Source organism: Protobothrops mucrosquamatus, unplaced genomic scaffold (genome assembly GCF_001527695.2).
Source record: "Protobothrops mucrosquamatus isolate PMUCROS unplaced genomic scaffold, P.Mucros_1.0 scaffold2506, whole genome shotgun sequence".
Classification (NCBI taxonomy): Eukaryota; Metazoa; Chordata; class Lepidosauria; order Squamata; family Viperidae; genus Protobothrops; species Protobothrops mucrosquamatus.
In genome coordinates, this window is record NW_015388571.1 from 21,147 (window position 1) to 43,808 (window position 22,662).

Consider the following 22,662-nt stretch of genomic DNA (forward strand, 5'->3'; position numbering starts at 1 on the left):
AGTCAAGCAATTGGAATAAGGAAAGCTCATCTTCCATTGATGCTCACATGCAGGAGTTTCTTGAGCAACGAGGAAAAATACAGAAAAAATATATTGGGAAAGGTATAAGACTATCCAAAGGCACACTAGATACACATGGACACCATCCATCCCAAGCCAAAGGACAAGGTTATATATGTAAAGACAATGGAAAAAATTATAATTGGACTTCCACACTTTCACAAGAAAATAGGTCTTTTACATCACAAAAAAGTCTTCACATGGGAGAGAAGCCAAATAAATCCCTTGAGCACGGAAAGAGCTTTTGTGAAAACAACACTCTTACTGTTCATAAAAGAAGCCACACAGAGGAAAAGCCATTTAAATGCATGGAGTGTGGAAAGGGTTTCACTAAACCAAGTAGCCTTACTTCCCATAAAAGGATCCACACAGGGGAGAAGCCATTTAAATGCATGGAGTGTGGAAAGACCTTTAGTTGCAGCAGTAATCTTACCTCCCATAAAAGGATCCATACGGGGGAAAAGCCATATAAATGCATAGAATGTGGAAAGAGCTTCAGAGTACATAGTGATCTTACTTCCCATAAAAGGATCCACACCGGGGAGAAGCCATATAAATGCATAGAATGTGGAAAGGGCTTCAGAATACATAGTGATCTTACAACCCATAAAAGGATCCACACAGGGGAGAGGCCTTACAAATGCATGGAATGTGGAAAGACCTTTACTCATAACAGTCAACTTGCTTCCCATAAAGCGATCCACACTGGAGAGAGGCCTTACGTATGCGTGGAATGTGGAAAGTCTTTTACTCATAGCAGTCAACTTGCTTCCCATAAATGGATTCATAGAGGGGAGAAGCCATATAAATGCATGGAGTGTGGAAAGGGGTTCCATATCAATTCATCCCTTCTGAGACATAAGAGGATTCATACAGGGGATAAACCATATAAATGTATGGAGTGTGGAAAAGGCTTCAGTGAGCTCGGTAATCTTACTTCCCATAAAAGGATCCACACAGGGGAGAGGCCATATAAATGTATGGAGTGTGGAAAGGGTTTCAGTGAACACAGTAATCTTATTTCCCATAAAAGGACTCACTCAGGAGAGAAGCCATTTAAATGCATGGACTGTGGAAGGGTTTTCAGTCAACACAGTAGTCTTACTTCCCATAAAAGGATCCACACAGGGGAGAAGCCATATAAATGTGTCGAATGTGGAAGGTGCTTCAGTGAACACAGTAATCTTATTTCCCATAAAAGGACACACACAGGAGAGAAGCCATATAAATGCATGGAGTGTGGAAAGTGCTTCAGCCGACCAGGTATTCTTACTTCCCATAAGAGGATCCATAGAGACGTGGAGCCAATTTCCGAAACAGAGATAGATTTGGATGAGAATCTATGCTAATTTAGTGGGTTAAATCCATGGATTTTCCTTTTTAATCAACTGAACTCAGAAAGGAAGGTTATTTTGAGTGACCCTGCCAACTGGCAGCCCCAGAGAGGGATGAATATATTAATTAAAATGAAAACAATGCATGTTTTCATTTTAATTATGAACAAAGAATTTTTGAACGTATATGTATCTATTTAATTTTTTTTAGAAATAAACTTCTGCTCATCAGCAACCACTGTCTGCATTTTTAGAGGTCCTGCTTCTGCTATTAATTTTTAACTTTCACATGTATTTTTTTCCCTTTTTATTTTGCCTTTTAGTTTGGATGAGTGGATTACATGTGAATTGCCTGGTTGAATGCGGTTAAGTCCAATGCACTCCCTTGATAGACTATAATTAAAGACTTTTATTGCCTTCAGGATGAGACTTCATCTGATTTATCACTTTCATCTGATTTCTCACATGGATCAGCAGTGGCAAACTTCAGTCTTTTGTCTTCTTGTGATGTGATTTTAGCCATTTAGGCTTTTTGATTATTTATTGAAAAGACTACATTAATTATTAGTTATTTATTAAAAAGGCTACATTATTGTAATTATTGAAATTATTTATTGAAAATGCTATATATTTTTTAAAGAACTTTAGTATTTCATTCCTTTTTCCTTATACATACTTTTTCTTAATTCAAGAAAGGGAAAATTTCCTCTCTTTTTTTTCTTTCCTCATTATGGGAACAGCAATTTTGATCTAAGAAACAGTATTGTTTGGAAACACTTTGAAATATTTTTGATCTTGAACATTGCTTAAAGATTATTTATTTGGTATGCTGTATATTGGCCATGAGAGCTCACTGAAATTTATTAAGAATCAGAGAACTCTAATTAGGTATTTTTAGAACTATATATCAAGCAATCAAGCAAAATACTGAGAGAGAGAGGAGAGAGAGATAAAAGAGAAAAGAGAATTTGAATGTCCAACTTTTTATGGAGAGTTTTGAGTAGAAAATGTTCTTGAATTTACACAGTACAAAAAATGTCTGATAAATTTGATGCAATGGATAAAAATTTAAATGAAAGGCTGGACCAAAAACTGAAAAAATTGCAATAGGGTTAAACCAAATGAAGGAAGATATTAAAAATACTCATATCAACAAAGAAAAGTTAGATATGCAAATGGGAGCAATGGGAGCCAATTTATTACTATTGGATTTGAAAGAATAAGAATTTTATCTGAGAATCGAGTTTGCCAAAAATGTGGAAAAAGGCACTAGCATAAAATATTTAATTAATTATATGAGCACTTGATTTCTTAAGTTTATAGAATACTGCTTAGGATGAACTTGGAAGATGAACATAGTATGGTAAAATGCGAGAAAATCCTTGGTTATAATATAATGTTAGATCAATAGGAAAATACGTGGATTAAAGATTTAAAGTTTACTTTGAATTACAGTTTGAAAGAAAACTTCTGTAAGATGATGTATTGATGGTATTTGACTCCAGATAGATTGGCAAGAATATGTAGTGGAACTTTCAACAAATGCTGGAAATGTAGTTAAACTCCAGGTACATTTTATCTCATGAGGTGGTCTTATGAACATGCTAAATCATATTGGATAAATATAATAATGGTCATGCAGAAAATACCTAAATCGCAAAATATTAATGAAACTTGAAGCCTCGTCACCATCTCAAATGAGACCAATGACCATTGTATCATCTGCAAATTTCAGAACTTTAACAGAGGGTTCCCCCTGAGGTGCATTCATTGGTACAGAAAGAGGGAGAAGAACAATGGAGAGAGAACACAGTCCTGAGTGGCACCCGTGAGAATTGCTCGGGTACTAGACGTAATTTTCCCCGAGCTACACCTGTTGCTTCCTATTTATGAAAAAGCTGATTATTTACTTACAAGTATGAACAGGCACAGTGAGCTGAATCTGTGTAGAGTGAAGAATTTCTGGAGTGATGGTATTAAATGCTGAAAAGTCCACAAAAAGAGTCCATGCGTAGGTCCCTGGGGATTCAAGATGTTGCAGGATGTAACACAATGTCATATTAACACCATCATCTGCCAATCTATTTGCTCGGTAGACTAACTGCAAGGAGTCTAACAGTGGATCTGTGATGACTTTCAAGTGAGCCAGCACTGACCTCTCAAGTTTTCATGACTGCAGTGGTCAGAGCAACTGGCCTGTAGTCATTCAGCACCTGGATGGAGGATTTCTTAGGAATGGGATGTTGGTAGAGTGTTTAAAGCAAGAAGGAACATAATACATCTCCAGTGATTTATTAAAAACCTGTGTGAAGATGGGGGTCACTTGTTCAACATAACCTTTCAAGCAAGAGGGAGTCACTGTCTGTACTTTTCCAATCTTTTGTCTGAAATAGACCTCACTCATCCTTTTTCTGAGATCACCAGAGGTGGGAGGCCCTGAGGATGGAGATAGGTGTAGGGAAATTAGCTACTGTTGTTGTATCTGGGTTGTAGTAGGTAACAGTAGAAAACAATGACCTCTTCTCAAACCTACAGTAGGACACATTCAGGTCGTCTGCCAGTTGGTGCGTTAGCAGAGAACTGTTTTTCAGCTTTTCAGAATAGCTTCTCTTTGCTACCCTAATCTCCCTTGTCAATAGTTCCTAGCCTGATTATACGAGATCCTATCTCCTTTCCTGTGGGCCTCCTCTTTGGCATGAAGAAGCTGCTTGAGCTTTGCCATAAGCCACAGCTTATTGTTGTTATATGTGCACAAGCTCTTGGTAGGCTTATACCTATCCTTACAACAGCTAATACATGATGTCATAGTATCTATAAATTCATCCAAGTCTGTTGAAGCAGCTTCAGAAATGCTCCAGTCTGTGCATTCAAAGCAAGCCTGTAGTTTGCTTGTCCATCTTTTCATTATTCCTTCTATAGGCTTTGCAGTTTTGAATTTCTGCCTATAGCTACACAAGGGAGAGAGCAGTAATCACCTTTTAATGTGGAGCAGCAGTGATCCAATATGTTGCCTCTAATGAGACAACTAACATGCTTTATATATCTGGGCAACTCATGAATGAGGTGGCTCTGTTAAAATCTGCTAAGACAATAAATAGGGAGTTTGTATATTTCTGTTCTGTACAAAGTATCTGGTCAGCTAGAGTCTATAGCAGTGATGGTGAACCTTTAAGAGACTGAGTGCCCAAACTGCAACCCAAAACCCACTTATGCATCGAGTGCTGGGTGGGTGTAGCGCATTGGCTGGATGTGGCCAATTGGGTGGGCATGGCCAATTGGGTAGGCGTGGCTGCGGTGGTAACGGCAGACTGGGTGGGACTAAAGAGTTCAATCAATCAATTCTTACTTTGCAAGATCTTTTTTTTTCCCGTGAGAAGTTGAAATTGACTGATTGAACCTTTTTTTTTTTTTTTGCACATGGTGGCGGAGGCCTAAAGCGAAAAGGTTTTATAAAACCCAGCTGAAGGCCTAGAACTGGGGCGACGGCGCGTGTGCCCATAGTGAGGGCTCTGAGTGCCGCCTCTGGCACCCGTGCCATAGGTTCGCCACCACTGGTCTATAGTATGCTGCTCGTGCAAGCCTGGGGTGGTATATAAACCCCAACCAGGATAAATGAGGAAAACTCTTGCAGAGCATAAAACAATTTACAATTGATGATTAGTGTTAATAATTATTAGTAATCTGGCTAATATCAACTTAGAACAGCAGTACAAAACACAACAATTATACATACATGCACACAAATACACACACATAGAATGTGTATATTTCCTAAGAAAAGAAGAAAATTAATTATCCAAAAGGGATTTAAGAATTACTAATTTCCCTTACAGATCCATGTCAATTCCGAGGAGAGTATAGTTCAATAGCTGGCATGGCATGTACATCCTAAAGCCATTGGTTAATGCTGAGCCATAGCCATTTCTGGTTATGCATACTCAGGTAGATTCAATTGCTCTTGATTAATCTTCTTTCCTGATTTTGCATGCTTCCACGTAAAATCTGGAAATCTTGTGTGTTATTTCACAGTTGATGTCAGAAAATAGAAATTGCTTACACTGCTCATTATTGTATCCTGTTTTGCTAGTCAGAAATGGAGTAATTAGAGCAGGGCTGTCAAACATATCACAACTTTTTTGCCATTGCTGGCAATGGGGTGGGTGTGGTTTTGCTTTGATGCATCCGGCCCACTTTGACAACCCTGAATTAGAGCATTTCCAGGTTCTGTATCAAACTAGTAATGCAGAAGGGTATTATTGTCTCTATCTGTCCTGAATCACAAGGACATACATGTAATAAGTATGGGATATTTTTGAATCTTCCAGTAAGAAGTGCTGAGGGGAGAGCATTATGTTGGACTAAGATAAAAGATAGGAGAGGAGAGGAGAGGAGAGGAAAGGAGAAGAGAGGAGGGGACGGGATGGGACGGGACGGGACGGGACAGGACATAAGATAAAAACCCTTCTCTAATTTGGGATGTTAAGCTGTGTATAATAGGTAGCTGGTGCCTGTGTATGTCCTGCCATCTGCCATGGGAAGCTGAGTATTATTACCCATTTGGTGATCTATTTTAAACATACATTATTTAAGTGTAACTTTGCTTGCTCATCACCAAAACATAATAAGCAAGTGGGGGTAAATTTTGGGAGAAAGAATTTCTTGTAAACTGTTTTCACCCATTTTTAAATTTGTCTTCTGTCAGTAGAGCTATAGGAATCTATAGGAATAGTAATGGAGCCAAGGGCTTGGCCTCAAACAGCTTAGCTGCTGCAGGTATATATTGACCTCCTGTGGAATAAAGAAATGTTAAAATACTTAATTTAGATGTGGGGATAAAAGGGAACTCATCAAATTTGCTCTACAACACCAAGCTAGGGGAATGGCCAATATTTTAGAACAGAGTTCCCCAAACTCTGGGCTATGGACCGGTACCAGTCCACGGCCTGTTGGGAACTGGGCTGCACAAGCAGTGGGCGAACGATTAAAGCTTTATTTGGCATGCATGGGATCTAGGTTGTGTCTGAAACAAGCCCCACTCACCCAGTCTGTGGAAAAATTGTCTTCCACAAAACTGGTCCCTGGTCCCAGAACGATTGGGGACTGCTCCTTTAGAAGATAGGCTCAAGATCCAGAAGGATCTTGACAGACCTAAACACTGGGCCCTATCCAACAAATTGCAGTGTATTGCTGACAAACGTAAGGTTTTACATTTAGACAAGAAAAAACAAATGCACTAGTACAGAATCAGTGATATTTCGCTCAATAACAGTAACCGTGAGAGGGATCTAGGCGTCCTAGTGGGCAATTACTTAAATATGAGCCAGCAGTGTTATGCAGCTGCCAAAAAAGTCAATACAGTCCTAGGATGCATCAATAAAGGGATAGTATCAAGATCACGTGAAATGTTAGTACCGCTTTATACTGGATTGGTAAGAATAGAATAGAATAGAATAGAATAGAATAGAATAGAATAGAATAGAATAGAATAGAACTTTATTATCACTTTGAATGTACACAAATCAGCGTACATAAAAATGAAATTTCGTTGCATACAGCTCTCAAAGGGTCACCACCTCCGATATACACTCCTTGGCCAGCTCAAGTTTCAGAACGTCCATTTTAGTCTTTAGGGAGCAACCGATGGCAAACAGGACAGATGGAAACGGAGCTCCATGTGGATTAGCTTTTCCCCTGGAGCACACGGCCGCCATCTCCAACTCCTCCAAAAGCCTCTCTCCCTTCCTCTGGGCCTACGGATAGCCTTCAGTCAGATCTTGCTGCTGGCAGAACAATTTCAAACAGCGCAAATGACTTTTAATGGTCTCACCAACAGTTCCGAAACATTTCCTTACAGAACAATTAACCAGTGGAACAACTTGCTTCCTGAAGTTGTGGGTGCTTCATCACTGCAGGTTTTCAAGAAGAGATTGGACAGGCATTTTTGTCTGTTGTGGTATAAAGTTTCCTGCTTGAGCAACACTTGGATTATAAGACCTCCTTGGTCCCTTCCAAGTATGTTACTCTGTATTCTGTATTTTGAATCTCTTGAGTAAGAAGGCTGAATTATATTTCTTGTCTGCTCCTTTGTCCTCTCTATGAAGGGATGAAGCTTTCTATAGAATCCTGAAAAGTGGAAGGGTGCACATGGGTCTAATGCTGTCAAAAGCGATTGGATGAAGAAGGGTTATTGATCAGGCAGGAAACAACAGCCTCCTTCCTCCTGGAAAGTGCACCGTTTTTCCCAGTTGCATCAGAACCTTCCATGCACACAGAATCCATCAGGTGGCTCCCTCCAAACAGAGAACACAACAACATGCGATTCACCATTCGTTCTCATTGGAGGGCGAATTCCAGAGGTGATTTATCGTAGGACAGGGGTAGGCAACCTCGGCTCTTTTATGAGTCATGGACTTCAACTCCCAGAATTCCTGACTCATAAAAGAGCCGAGGTTGCCTACCTCTGTATAGGAGAAGGAAGTGACATCTGGGTCTTGTCTCTCTAGGACGCAGCATTCTGTCTCTTTCTCACCCTTTGAGCTTCGCAGGAGGTTTAAGTGGTTTGAAGGGAAGAGAACCAGAGGTGGGCGGGGTAAGTGGCGGGTAGGTAGGGGGTCTTCGCGTGCAGGAGGAGGGGCAGGGGGTGCTGGAGCTAGAGAAGGAAGGTCCCCATGTAGGTTCAATCTTCTGAGTCCTGGGAGTGGGAGAATCCGGATCCCATGTTCCCCTGCCGCCCCTCTCCACACAGGCGACAGGCAGAGGGAAACAGGGCTCAGGATCAGCCACGTTGCCCCAGGAACAAATCCCCAGAGAAGAGGAAGGGTCCTGGGGGGGATCCTTCCCGCCCCATATCCTGGAGAAAGCTCCGAAGTCGGAGATGGGGAGAGCTTGGATGGCAAATCTCATGCAGGAAATAAGAAAATAGCTGCAAGGGAGGAACTGCAGAAGATTGTGCCTGATTCTCGTTATGTGCTGGATGACACTAAAATGGGGTTGGATCCTCAGCAGTTCAATTTGTCTTAGGAGGTTAAGTGAACCAGGACATCACCATCCCCTGTGTTTCGTGTGAATTCAGCCCCTGCAGTTGTTTAGACTGTTTGCGTTTAGGGTATGTTTTGGGAACCTGCCTGCATGTAATTGTGTGATTCGGCTCTTAAAAAAGGAAACCCTAAAGAAAGGGAAATAGAACATCCAAAGCAGGTCATTTTAGGCATTTCATTTTTTTAAAAAAATTGAACTTTCATAGTTTGTTCTGTTAGAGTTTGGAAAGTTCTGTAAACCCTGATTGTAGGTAAATGCAGATCTAGGTTTTTATAAAGCAAGCCCTATCCTGTGAGGAAAAAACTAAATTGGAAATTATCCAAAACACATTTATGCAGTGTTCCAAGTAGTTGATGGAAATTAGTCCCAAAGTTTGTACCAAACAAACATTCATGCATAGAAACTACCTGCTCAGTGCCACTGCAATCCTGTACTAGCTCAGAAAAATACTTCTTTACATTGGAATGGGTGTTCTTCAGCAGTTAAATCCTTTCTGATTAATCTAATATATAGAAATTGGAAGCCATTTGTGCTCTCTCTCTTGGAGGCAAAAAATGGACAAAGATGGCTGAAGCTCTTGCCTGATCTGTAACTACAGGAATGGTACCAAGACTGGAAAGGTGTTTGGAAATCCACAAGATTCCCTGGATCCATTTGAAGTTGCAGGACAGAAAGAATGAAAAGTCAATCTTTAGCAAATGTGGGAATTGGAAAAGACCCTTCTGTTGTTCAGCCTGATAGCCATGGGGAGATCTGGGCAAGAACTGGACAGAAGATCCTGGAGGAGAAAACCATACTTTCAGAAGTTCAGCCCTGGAACTTCAGGAAGTTCCAACACCAGGATGATGGGGGTCCCCGAGGACTTTGCAGCCGACTCCATTCCTTTTGTAGTAAATGGTTGAGATCAGAAAAGCACACAAAAGCGCAGATGCTGGACCTGGTTGTTCTGGAGCAGTTCCTGGCCCTTCTGCCCCTGCAGATGGAGAGCTGGGTGCGGGAGTATGGAGCAGAGACCAGCTCCCAGGCGGTGGACCTGGTGGAAGGCTTCCTTCTGAGCCAGGTGGTGGAGCAGATGGAGAGGACTGACTGGCAGGTGAGAGACTTTCATTTGGGAGCTCAGAATTGATTAAATCTAATAAACAGTGTGTTTGAATTCTTAACCCTTGCTTACCAGAATTCTGTGGCATTCATTTTATGTGGAGATACTGATAATTCTTGTAGGACATTGTTCTGTTTCCTTTCCTACTTTCCAGCCTAACTTTTGGTGTTCTGGGACTTCAAAGTGGTGTTCATAGAAGAAGAATCCACTTCTTGAGGAGTATTGTCCATTCATTCTTCTTTTTTTCCCCCCGCCTGCTATTTCAAATCCTTCATGGTGAAGATCAGGGATCCTGAGAGATGGAGGCATCCATCAAATTCACCTCCAGAAATGTTTTTCAGGATGATCTCTCAGGATGATCCAAATCAAGACACGACCAGAGGTAATACAAGGCTCTACCATTCCCCAGAGTGATCTCATCTATCTCATCTTCTGTACGTCTTCTATAGAATACCACCTCCTACTTTATTAATTATGCAGTTTAAAATTCTCTCTCCTTCATAGGGAAGAATAGAAGGAAGCTGGCCCTTCCTGATGTTGAAGCTGAAACAGTGGTTGACACTCCAATTCAAGTAAGAAGAGGAAATTTATTTATTAGAGTTGTATTCTCCTTTTCCTTCAGTAAGTGAAGCTGGTGTACATAGTACAATTTCCTTTCACTTTTCCCTCTTGTTTAGGTTGGCTTATTTTTGTGTTCCTGAGCAAAATGAGGTTGTTAATTAGGAAATTTTATTTTAAGACCAGTATTTTAAAGCTAGTTGTTGCCAATTATTATTATAATAATTGTAACTATGTTAATTACTCTACCCAATTTTCAAATAATCCTTCGTGATGCCTATTCTTTTTGTAATTCTTTGACTTGCAATTGTGCAAGGATGCTTAAAATAACTAAATATACACACTGGCAAATCACCATTTTTTTTAAAAAAAGCTTTGTTTACAATCTGCAATAAGGAAAGAAAATGGACACATTAAAAGATTAGACTATTAAACTCCAATGCAACTTAATAGAAAATTCTTGAAGTAAAAATTGTTCTGAAAGCACACATAACCAAGGCATATTTGGTTCGCAAAGTAAATTTAAAACCTTGATTTGTGCCTGAATTTGGAGGCCAAACAATCCAGTTTTGCAAAAGCTAAGGAATGGAATGGGACAACTCTCCACGATCAACTCACCACATCCAACTTGAGATAGGACAACTTGCTGCAGTACAACTGAGCAATTCAATTTAATTATTTAAAATAATTTAAAAAATATTTTAATTTTTGTCATTCACATTTTATTTTTCCCCCTCCTTTGGCATCCTTTCTTTAATGATTCTATTCCATTATTTCTTCGATATTAGTATAAATCTTGTCCTGCCGCAATTTGTCCTATGGCAAGTTGGCCATGGCAAATTGACCATAGTGAGTTGTCTGTGGCAAGTTGGCTGTGGTGAATTTTCATAGACCCCTAAGAAATGTTCTCCTCGGGAAATTTCTTCCGCTTTGTTATTTTCCATTCAGTTGATGTCTCAGACAACAAGCAGCTTCCTTACAATCTGAGGAGGACCAGAAACAAATTCTTGGCAGGATTGGTCCTTCTTGGGATACCATGAGCCATTTACTAAAATGCTGCAAAGAATCCCTCTGTAAGGACCTGCCTCAACTAGGTCTCCCAAGAAACTAGAACTCTTGAAACAGGCATTGTCACAAAAGGAACTTTTATTGGGAATTAGTGATAGCAAGGAAGCAAAGCGAGGTCTGAGGAAATAGCCCACAAAAGCAGTATATCAAAAGCAGTATTCGTTACACCTCCCTCCATAGTTCCACTGTCCGTTTGAATCTTGGCCAATCCACAGGTGGTATATTTTTTTGATAACTGGTTGCTTTGGCACCCTCTTCAAGGTTTCTCTGTTTTGTTTGCCTCCGGCTCCAAGCGCAATCCATCTTCTAGATAAGGGTGTTGGTATTTAGGCGCATCCCTTCCCCTGGAGGAAGGACAATGTGGCAGAGGCAAAGCAAAGCATATTGTATATCCCACTTATCAGAATCCCCCCTCCCAACAGAATGGCAGGCCCCCCAAAAAGTTCATAAAAGCATATAACAGTAATACATTTCTTTGGGGATCTGACACCACACCACCCCCAAATGCAGGAAGTATTGGCGTCACTGATATCATAGGTGCAGTTTTGGAACTCCAGATACCAACTGATTCCAGACATCTTTGATGATGCTGGAGGGAGAATGGGTGGGTGAATGGATGGATGGATGGATGGTAGTCCAATTGACCCAGAAGGAAACTTGTGTAACATTAACTGAATGGCGCTGAAAGTCCTGCAGAATCAATCCAATTGATAACACCTGCCCGAAGTATTGCTTCAGTCAAAAGCTTTTTGCTCTGTCTATTTTTTCATGTAAACCCTGGAATCCTAACAAGCAGAGCCATTTACACAGTCTTGCTTGTGGAATTTATAAACAACGGGCCTTTTTTTTTACAATTCCTCTTAGGTCTTTTGTGTACTTTTTGTTTTTCCTGTCAGGAGGGCCTTGTCTCCTTCCAGGAGGTGGCTGTGTATTTCTCTGAGGAGGAATGGTCTGTGCTGGATCCTCACCAAAAAGCGCTGCATTGGGAAGTCATGCTGGAAAATTACAGGAACGTGGCCTCTCTTGGTAAGGATTTCCTATTCTCCAATCAGAGAGTTCAGGAAGACATTTTGTAATTGGATACCATTGGCTGTTTTTTATTAAAAAAAATCTCAGATAGATGTCATCTCTTGAGAGGAAGCAGGTAGAAATTTGCTGTTCTACTGCTCTGAGGGAGGAAATAGATCAGTGGCCTTCTGCTTAAGATGCATCCTGTGCCATTTCACACCTGGTGAATTTTCTATTTGCATTTAAACATCTCAGTGACAGAGTAATTCTTTGGCTTGATGTAATGCTAAACTCCATCACAAATTTCACCTTTTTTGGCCCAGAGAATTCCATATCAGTCCTATGAAGCCTTGTCGTTCAGGTATGTGGGTTAACTACTTCTGTTTGATTTCTATCCTGAACCTTGGAATTAGGGATAAAATGGTTCCATTTCTCCATTGCAAACATACAGCTTAAGGGTAAATGAAGAACACTAGTTTCTTTTCTCTTCAACCATGTGATTTTTGACAAGTAAAAAACAAAATGCAAATGGAATATAGTTTGTGTAAGAAGAAAAAGATGAGTTTCAAAATTGATTTAGTTCTCACAGGTCTCTGTTGGAATTGGCACCCTTCCAATGAATGTTAGGTTTTCTCCTCATGTCCCTGGATGCTATCCCTGATTTTTCTTTAACTCAGAGCTGACTTTTTTTTTATTGAAAAGTTTTATAAAAGTTACAATATAAACCCCAAAACCAACCCACCCTAAACCCCCCCCTCTCCCTCCCCCACTTCCCAGAGCTGAATACAGGGTTACAAATATAATAATCATACTGACTTTTATTGAGATTTCAATATGTACGGATAGTTATAAAAAAAGCATATTTGACTATTTTAAATCTTTTATGCTTCATAAATATTTATGTCATGCCATTGTAAGCAATAAAACAAGCTATATCTTAGAATTTGAAAAGTTTCAGAAAGCAATTATTATGACTTCCGACTGATTGAACTTTTTCTTTAACCTTGTTATCATATCTATTTCTCTTTCCTCTTGAAGGTGATAACGGGCAGGACCATGAAGAGTCTAGCAAATCATTCCAAGACATTCCAAGACATGGAGATGCAATGGAGAAACCTTTAGTTCAAATGGAATTCCAAAAGCAGGAGAGAAACCCATCAAATAATTGGAATAAGGAAAGCTCCTCTTCCATCGATGTTCACATGCAGGAGATTCTTGACCAACGAAGAAAAATACAGAAAAAGTATATTGGGGAAGGTGTAAAACTATCCAAAGACACATTAGACATAAATGAACACTATCCACCCAAAGCCAAAGGACAAGATTATATATGCAGAGACAATGGAAAAAATTACAATTGGACGTTCCCATTTCCTCAGAAAAATGGGTGTCTTACATCTCGTAAAAATCTTCCCATCAGAGAGGATCCAGATAAATGCATGGAGAATGGAAAGAGCGTCTGTGAAAAGAAGACTTTTACTGTTCAGATAATGAACCACACAGAGGAGAAGCCATATAAATGCATGGAGTGTGGAACGGGATTCCATAAAATTTCATCCCTTGTGAGACATAAGAGAATCCACACAGGTGATGCTCCATATAAATGCATAGAGTGTGAAAAGAGCTTCGACAAAGAGAGTAAACTTACATCCCATAAAACAATCCATACAGGGGAGAAGCCATTTAAATGCATGGAGTGTGGAAAAGGCTTCAGAGTGCTCAGTAATCTTACATCCCATAAAAGAATCCACACAGGGGAGAAGCCATTTAAATGCATGGAATGTGGAAAGACTTTTACTTATAGGAAACAACTTAGTTCCCATCACTTTACCCACACAGGGGAAAAACCGTACAAATGCATGGAGTGTGGAAAGGGCTTCAGCCAACACAGTAAACTTACTACTCATAAAAGGATCCACACAGGGGAGAAACCATACAAGTGCATGGAGTGTGGAAAGAGCTTCCGCCACCATAGTGGTCTTACTTGCCATAAAAGGATCCACACAGGAGAGAAACCATTTAAATGCATGGAATGTGGAAAGGGATTCAGTGCAAACTGCAATCTTACTTCCCATAAATGGATCCACACAGGAGAGAAGCCATTTAAATGCACAGAGTGTGGAAAGACTTTTAGTCAGAGCAGTGCCCTTACTCTCCATAAAAGGATCCACACAGGGGAGAAGCCATTTAAATGCACGGAATGTGGAAAGTCTTTTAGTCAGAGCCATCACCTTACTCGCCATAAAAGGATCCACACAAGGGAGAAGCCAATATAAATGCATGGACTGTGGAGAGAGCTTTAAGAGGAGCAACAACCTAATTTCCCATACAGAAATACACTTGGGTGAGAATGTATGTTAATTCTAGAAAGTTAATTAAATTTATAATTTTTTCTGTGAGACTGAGCTTGCAAAGGTTCTTTTTTTTTTTTACTTTGATCCTCCCAATTGGCAGACTGAGGAATATGAGTTTACTAATAAAAATGAAAACAATGGGCAGGTGGAGTGGAATGGTGACTGTCCTCACGGGTCCTGATCAGAGAGGTCAGCCATCTATACTCTCCACCAGAATGGCAGGGGCAACCTCATGCTGTAGGATCTTCCATTTCTGAAAAACACTAGATACCTAAAGTTCACAGTGGCCCCCGAATCCATCAGAGTTTGAATTTGCACCTTCGCCCTATCAGGCCATGCCAAAATCACTGCTACAGCCGTATGCTGCTTTGGCGTGACTCATGGTTGCTGTGTTGGGCCCATAAATATGATCACCCAACCTCACGAGCCTGCTAGGTCGGATCTCTAGAGTTTCCTGCCGGCACCTGATTTTTCTTAGCCGGGCACATAGGGGCCAGATGGCCAGCCCCCCCCCCACAGTAGAGGCATAGTCCCTCCCCACGCCGGTGGTCCCTCTCAGTGACGGTGAACCATTGTTGGGGCCCCATTTGCATAGATTCCTTGGGGAAATGGTTCCTCAGGGGGCTTCACTGGTGGGGGTGATTCTGCCCTCTGTCTCCATATTCTCCGTTTGCTGAAGCCATCTGTCTATATGCACACAGAAGTGCATGAGGGCCTGTAACCTGCTGGAACAGTCCATCCGGGTCAGCTCATCCAGAAGCTTCAATGACAGACCCTTCTGGAACTGATTGACGAGGGGCTCTTCTTTCCATCTTACGCCCTGGCTTATCAGTCAGAAGTCGCTGATATACTCTATGACTGACCATCACCCTTGCTTTAGCTCAGCAAGCACTCGTTCGCCATCTGGGCCTTCACAGGGTCCTCAAACATAGCTCTCAATAGGGTACAGAACCACTCATAGTTGTCCAAAAGCAGGCTGGACATCATCCGGTCTCAAGCTCATAAAGAGCTGACATTACCCAAAAACCCAGGAAACTGCTCCAAAGTCCCATCAAATTTGTCTGGCACAGACACTGGGCATTTCCTATGGGGATGTGCCTGGGCCGCCACTTGCATCTGGGCCAGCTGCAAGGAAAGCAAGGCTACTTGCTGGGGTTGTCTGCAAGCAACTGCTCCATCCTTTTGAAGAGTAGGCTTGCTGGGGAGGGTGAATATGTGACTGGGTACAAAGTGTCCTATCCTGCTCACACACACACACACACACACACACACACACACACACACACACATAACAGTAGTTTAGTTTATTAATATTCCCCAGCAATTCACTTCGCTAAAAACCCAGAACTCTCCCAATTAGATCCAGCCAAAAGCAGACATGCTAGTCCTTAGAGCAGGGCTTTTCAACCAGTGGTACGGATACCACCTGTGGTACATTGGCACCTGGCAGGTGGTACGCGACCATCCCAGAAAAGTAGCGGGGGAGGGGAATAAGCTGAACCGGTGGCAGCACCATACAAGCCTGAGCGAGAGATGGCTGGAGCTGCAGGGCTGTCAGGGCTCAGCAGAAGCGCCAGGATTCAGCACTTCTTTGGGACTGTCAGGGCTCAGTGGAAGCATCAGGATCAGCGCCTGGCTCCAGCTGGAGCTCGGTGCTGATCCTGGCGCTTCCGCTGAGCCCAGAAGAAGCGCCGATCAGCTGGAATGTTGCAGCATCTCCAGGATCTTGTGATTTACATTCAGATGCTTGGCAACTGATTCATATTTATGACGGTCACAGTGTCCCAGGGTCATGTGAAGTGACCAAAACCTGCTGCAACCACCCAGCAGACGGAGGAATAAAAACCAAACACCCCCCACCCCACCCCTGCTGCCAATCCTCAACAGAAATGCTCACAACAATGAAAACCTCGGACAGAAGGAAGAGCACCGCCGGGTGGGCAGGCAGGTGTCTTGCTCGGCTGTGGCTTGGGGGTCACTTTTTTCAGTGCCATTGTAACTTCAAACAGTCATTAAGCGAACTGTTGTAAGTCAAGGACTACCTGTACTTCATCACTTTTTTCTTTTTTTTTGGTCATCAAGTTTTTGACACCTTGCTAGGCGACTGGTAGTACTCGGATATTGCCATATCCTAAAAGTGGTACAATGGGTGAAAAGATTAAAAAGTCCTGCCAATTAAAAAGCCCTTCCCAATTAAGATGAACCCAGCCAAATCCCACTCAGACAACTGCTCGGAGCCACTGACGAACTCTCCTCCAGACGTGCCCAGAAGTGGTTCATCCTTCTCCGAGCTGACATCTGGGCAGCTATCTGGGGAAGCGTCCGGGACAGTCATCACAACATCTACAAGTACATTACATCTTTAATGTAGATGTAAATTACAGTTACACCTATATGGAGGGAAGCAAGCAGTGGGGTGACCCAAGGTTCTGCCTTACGCATAGTATTCTTCAACATCTTCATTAACAATTTAGATGAGGGGATAGAAGGGAACTCTTCAGATTTGTGGACAATACCAAGCTAGAGGGAATAGCCAACAGCTTATAAACCAAAGAGCCAGAAAGATCTTGACAGATTTGAACACAGGACCCTATCCAAAATGCAATTTACTGGTGAGAAAAGTAAGGTTTTACACTTAGGCAAGAAAAAAAATGCACTAGTATGGAAGAGATGGTATCTGGCTCAAGAGCAGTACAGAGAAGAAGAACAAAAACGATTAGGAGACAGGAAACTAAAACAAATAGAACAGTTGCAGGAACTGAGTAAGTCTAATCCAATGAAGAGATGATGTAAAAGGAGTCTTCCAATACCTGAGGGCTGTTGCAGATAAGATGAGGTCCACCTATTCTCCAAAGAACCAATGGTAGCATAAGAAGTAATGGAACAAAACTTATTAAAGAGAGATCCAGTCTAGAACTAAGGAGACATTTCCTGACAGAACAATTAACTAGTGGAACAACTTGTCTCCAGAGGTTTTGGGCGCTCTATCACTGCACCTTTGCAAGAAGACATTGGGCAGCACTTTGTCAGTCATGGTACAGGGTTTCTGCTTGAGCAGGGAGCTGGACTACAAAACCTGCAAGTTCCCTTCCAACTATGTTACTCCGTATCCTGTATTTTGAATCTCTTGAGTAAAAAGAAAGCTGAATTGTATATCTTATCTGTCCTTTCGCTCCCTGTATAAAAGGCTATAGCTTTCTACAGAACCTTTCTTAAAAGTGAAAAGGTGCACATGGATGTAACACTGTCAAAAGCAATTGGACTAAGAAGGATTATTGATCAGGGGAAAAACAATAGTCTCTTTCTTCTGGGGCCCTGATGGAAAATGCACCGTTTTTACCATTTGCCTAAGCCAGTGATGGTGAACCTTTCAGAGACCGAGTGCCCAAACTGCAACCCAAAACCCACTTATGTATCGCCAGGTGCCGGGTGGGCGTGGACCCCCGGGTGAGCGTGGACCGCTGGGTGGGTGTGGCTACGGTGGTCATGGCAGATGGATGGGCATGGCCAGGGTAGGCGTGGCAAGCTCAATGTTGTTCCTGGGGAGGGATGCCTGTGGGGGCTGGGCAGGGTTGGGGGAGATCCTGGGGGTCTCTGGCTGGTGGGGCGGTGGGCAGGAGGCTCGTCCAGTGGGGTGAGGCGAGGCAAGGTGAGGCAGGGCGGGGGTGCCATTGTCACAGGGCAAGGTGAGGCAGGGGCTGGGGCGGCTGCTGCCTGACACCATCGGCCCCAGCGCACAGAGGCCAGCAAGCGCATGGGTGCTGGGATGCATCTGGCCACGTGGGACCTTAGCGAGTTAGCAGCGGCTGGTTGAAGAGGACGGTTGCCATCTCCGGGGCATGGCGCACGTGCCCACAGAGAGAGCTCTGAGTGCCGCCTCTGGCACGCGTGCCATAGGTTCGCCACCACTGGCCTAAGCATTTTCCTTGCTCCTTGACTTCTTCAGAAAAGAGAACAGGACACCATGAGCTTCACCATTCGGCCACCAGAGGTCAAACCCCAGAGGTGATTGATCATTATAGACTGTGTATTGCTACATTTTTAAAAACTTTGTTGCTGCTGTTTCTTCTTCAGACCATGGGTCCAATAATTAAAGGAGGAGAGCCTTCTCTGTGGCAGCTCCTTCCCTCTGGAATGACCTATCCCCCGACCTACGTACAACTACGGACCTGCGCCTCTTTTGCCAAGCCTTGAAAACCCATCTATTCCATGCGGCCGGCCTGGCGTAGTTTTGATTGTGTTTTGGTAGGGGTTTTTATATGGGGTATTTTAGAGCAGGCTTTTTATTTAATATTTATTGTGATTTTTATTATTGCCTGTTCACCGCCCTGAGTCCCGTAAGGGAGATAGGGCGGTATATAAATTTAAATAATAAATAAATAAATAAATAAATAAATAAATAAATAAATAAATAAATAAATAAATAAATAAATAAACAAAAGGAAGTTGTGTTTATAACAAGACTATATATTCCACTTGTAAAGTGGGGGATAGGGTCACTTCTTATGCTCCTGTCAATACAGTAAAGCCCTATCAACAACTTCAAATCTGGACATATGGAGGGATGCGCAGACATTACCTCTTGGAAAGAATAACACGAGACTTATGGATAGTGCCAGAGTCTCCTTGGATGCATGTAAAGTTATTGACTATAATCAAGCTAAATGGACTAAGTGGGGAAACTGGCCTACTTATTTCATGCGAAATACGTTTGTACATATAACCTGGCACAATCGAAGGAAATTCAATGTGATTAAAGGAGTCAGCACTTCCCAGTGCAATGTTGATTCCTGCAACCTGGTGTGCTTCGAGATAAACAGACCAGCGGATTTCTCAGCATAATTTGGACTAGCTATCAATGGAACCAGACACAAATATGGCTTCAAGTTGACACTATTATACCACCGTCCCAGAAACATTTTCGAGTTTTTCATTCTTTTTACGATGAACTGGAAGTCACAATTGAAATTCCCTCAGTACTAAAGAAACTTTTTATTGCTTCATCTCTAAATGTGACTAATTGTTAGATGTGTGGGAATACTAACATCGGTGAACAATGATCTTGGGAAGCACGTGAAATAAATTTTACTGCCCTGACTAGTCAAAATCTCACTTGAAAAGCCACCAATAGACCCAATGTGTGGACTCTGACCACTTCCCTAGTAGGAAACCTCTGTTTTAAAAATAGAAGGTTTTGGTAAAGACTTTGGGGAGACTTAGGTGTGAACATCTCTTGTAAGTGAGCACCTCAGCATCCTTTTGGTGGATTGCCACCAACTCAGCCCAAACCCCAAATCCCCTGGCAAACATTCCCCAACTGTTTACCTTATGGACCAATTTAACAGATGCCACCCTCAACTGGACTGCCCCAGACAAACCTACTACTTGGGCAGAAATTAAAATGTATAGTTATAGGACTCCTGTTATAAGCTTAATAGAATTATGTGAAAAAGAACAAATATATATGTTGTAACCAGTAAACGTCTGTTATTTTAAATTCACTGAGTCTCCCTGTATTTTAAAGAACAATTTGTGCCTCAATGTTTAGGTGAAAGTGTGGATAGTGAGAGTGTGAGTGGGTGACCATAAGCTTTAAATACAACACTCTACTGAAATATAACATTGCCTAAAGCACGTTAAGAAGGCTTCAAGGGAAACGTGAGAGCCCCCTCCTGGCCCCACGTGGGAAATGCTCCGTCTCTCCTTGTTCCTATGAGCACTTTCCATTCACAGAAAATCCATCATGCACTTCAGCGTTGGGCCGCTGTGGCCGGTTGGGAAGGAAGTGACATAAGTAAGTCTTGCCTTTCTAGGATGCTGGACTCTCCCGCTTTAACCCTTTGAACATCGCAAGCGGTTAAAAAGGCTGCAAGAAAGTCTTGAAGGAAAGAGAGACACAGGTGACAAAGGGGGTTGTGTGTGTGTATGTTTGGGTGTTTGGGGGAGGGGGTTTCTTCCCATACAAGAAGAGGCAGAGAGTTCTTGCACTAGAGAAGGAAGTGGCATATGCCAAGTCCTCATCCAGGTTCAATCCTAGGAGTGGGAGACCCCCAGATCCCATATCTCCCTGCTGCCCTTTTCCGTGATTGTTGCCCTCAGGAAGAAATCCAGAGGCCAGAAAGGAAAGGAGAGGACCTGGATAGTCCTTCACGCCCCATTTCCTGGGAAAAGCTCCTGGGTGGAGGGAGAGCTTGCATGGCAAATCTCAAGGAAGAAATAAAAAAAGGTTTGAGAACAGGAGATGCAAAAGATTATGCCTAGTTCTCACTCTGTGCTGGATGACAATAAAGTAGGTTTGGATCCTCTGCAGCTCAATTTGTCTTAGGAGGGTAAATAGATCATTATGTTAAGCTTTGTGCATTTAAGCCTTTGTGTTTCATATGAACTGAGCCCCTAGATCTGATTGACTTTTTTGTGCTTAGGACACATTGTGTGAACCTGCCTGCCTGTGTGAAGGAAGGAAGAGAAATGGAGCGTCCTAAGCCAGGGTCAATTGAATGGCATTCAGTTTTTTGTGAACTGAATTTTCATGCTTTGTTAACCTGTTCTGAGTTTTTGTATGCTGCGTGAACCCTGCTTATAGGTAAATGTAGATCTATATTTTTAAAAAGCAAGTCTTTCCTTGTGAGTAAAAAAAATAGAAATGATCCAAAATATCAAATACACTGAATCGTCTTATTGAAGTCATCAGTTTACCAGGTCAGAAAAATACTTCCTTCTATGGGGATGAGTGTCGATGAATGATCCAATCCACTACTTTCGAGTTGTTTGAATTTATCTTTCTATCAGAAAATTGCAAAAGGAGATCATTTGTTCATGTTCTTTAGAGACAAAGTTATCTCTTTGGCAAAGAGGGTTAATGGCTTGTTCTGATTCCCATGGCTAGATGAACATTGTTATGAATGAAAAAGAATTTGGTTTCCTTCAACTCATTTGGATTTGTGTTACAGGAATGGCAAGCCTTCCTTTAGCAAGTGGGAGAACTGGAAAAGGCCCTTCCGGTGTTCAGTCTGGAATCGGTGAGGAGATCTGGGCAAGATCTGGGCAGAAGAACCTGGACGATGGAACCATCGTTTCACAAGTTCAGTCCTGGAACTTCAGGAGCTTCCAATACAAAGAGGATGAAGGTCCCCGAGGACTTTGCAGCCAACTCTATTACTTTTCTAGTCAATGGTTGAGACCAGAAAAGCACACAAAAGCGCAGATGCTGGACCTGGTTGTTCTGGAGCAGTTCCTGGCGCTTCTGCCCCTGCAGATGGAGAGCTGGGTGCGGGAGTGTGGAGCAGAGACCAGCTCCCAGGCGGTGGCCCTGGTGGAAGGCTTCCTCCTGAGCCAGGCGGAGGAGAAGAAGGAGCAGGCTGAGTTGCAGGTGAGAGGACTTCCTATTGGGTGTCCAGAAGGAGCTGAATATAATAAACAATATGTTCAAACTATTCTTTCCTTTTAATAATTTTATTAAGCTTATCAATATATAAAATACAAAAAAATGAAAATAGCAGGAACTAGGGGGAAGGGAAGAGGAAGAAGTATAGGGGAAAGGGGAAAAAAGGAAAATGATTGACTTCTGACTCTATTTAGTGCAGTTGATGGTAACATTATAGCCTCAGCCTTTTATCTTTACATCCTTAATATGTACTAGCCACTCTATAACAACAAAATCAAAGTTTCATTTTTTTACCACCACCACCCCCCCAAAAATCCTGAAGCAGTTTCCAAATAGAAACAAAGATGGATGTGTTGTTTTCTTTCATTAAAGCAGTTAATTTTGCCATCTCTGCTAGTTCCATCAATTTTTCCAGTGACTTCTCCATTTTTGTACATAAAGCATTCCTTCTGCTCTCAACATATATAACAGCAAAGTTTGAGATTGTTTTTCAATCTCTTTGTCTATTAAAGTCTCTGATTTTATTTTTATACCCACTTTGAGAATCTTCTGCAGTAAAATATAAATCTTACAGCAATATTTCTTTGCTTTGTCACAAGTCCAGCAAAGATGGTAAAAAGATTCTTGTTTACATTTTCATTTTAAACATGTATTTGAATTTCCTTTATACATCTTTGGCCGGTTATCACACATTAAATAGAATGATACATCATTTTATTTAAAAAATCCTTTAAATTCTAATTTAATACAAATGTTAAA

The 22,662-nt window shown here is 41.8% G+C and overlaps 1 protein-coding gene across 1 annotated transcript in view; it reads left to right on the plus strand.

The window, feature by feature from the left end:
• LOC107295809 overlaps positions 1–22,662 on the plus strand; it is an 80,468-nt gene that overhangs the window by 15,431 nt on the left and 42,375 nt on the right. The window contains 3 exon segments of the mRNA XM_029285921.1: positions 341–1,358; positions 13,671–14,435; positions 14,437–14,517. Coding sequence (XP_029141754.1) covers positions 341–1,358; positions 13,671–14,435; positions 14,437–14,517 — 1,864 coding nt within the window.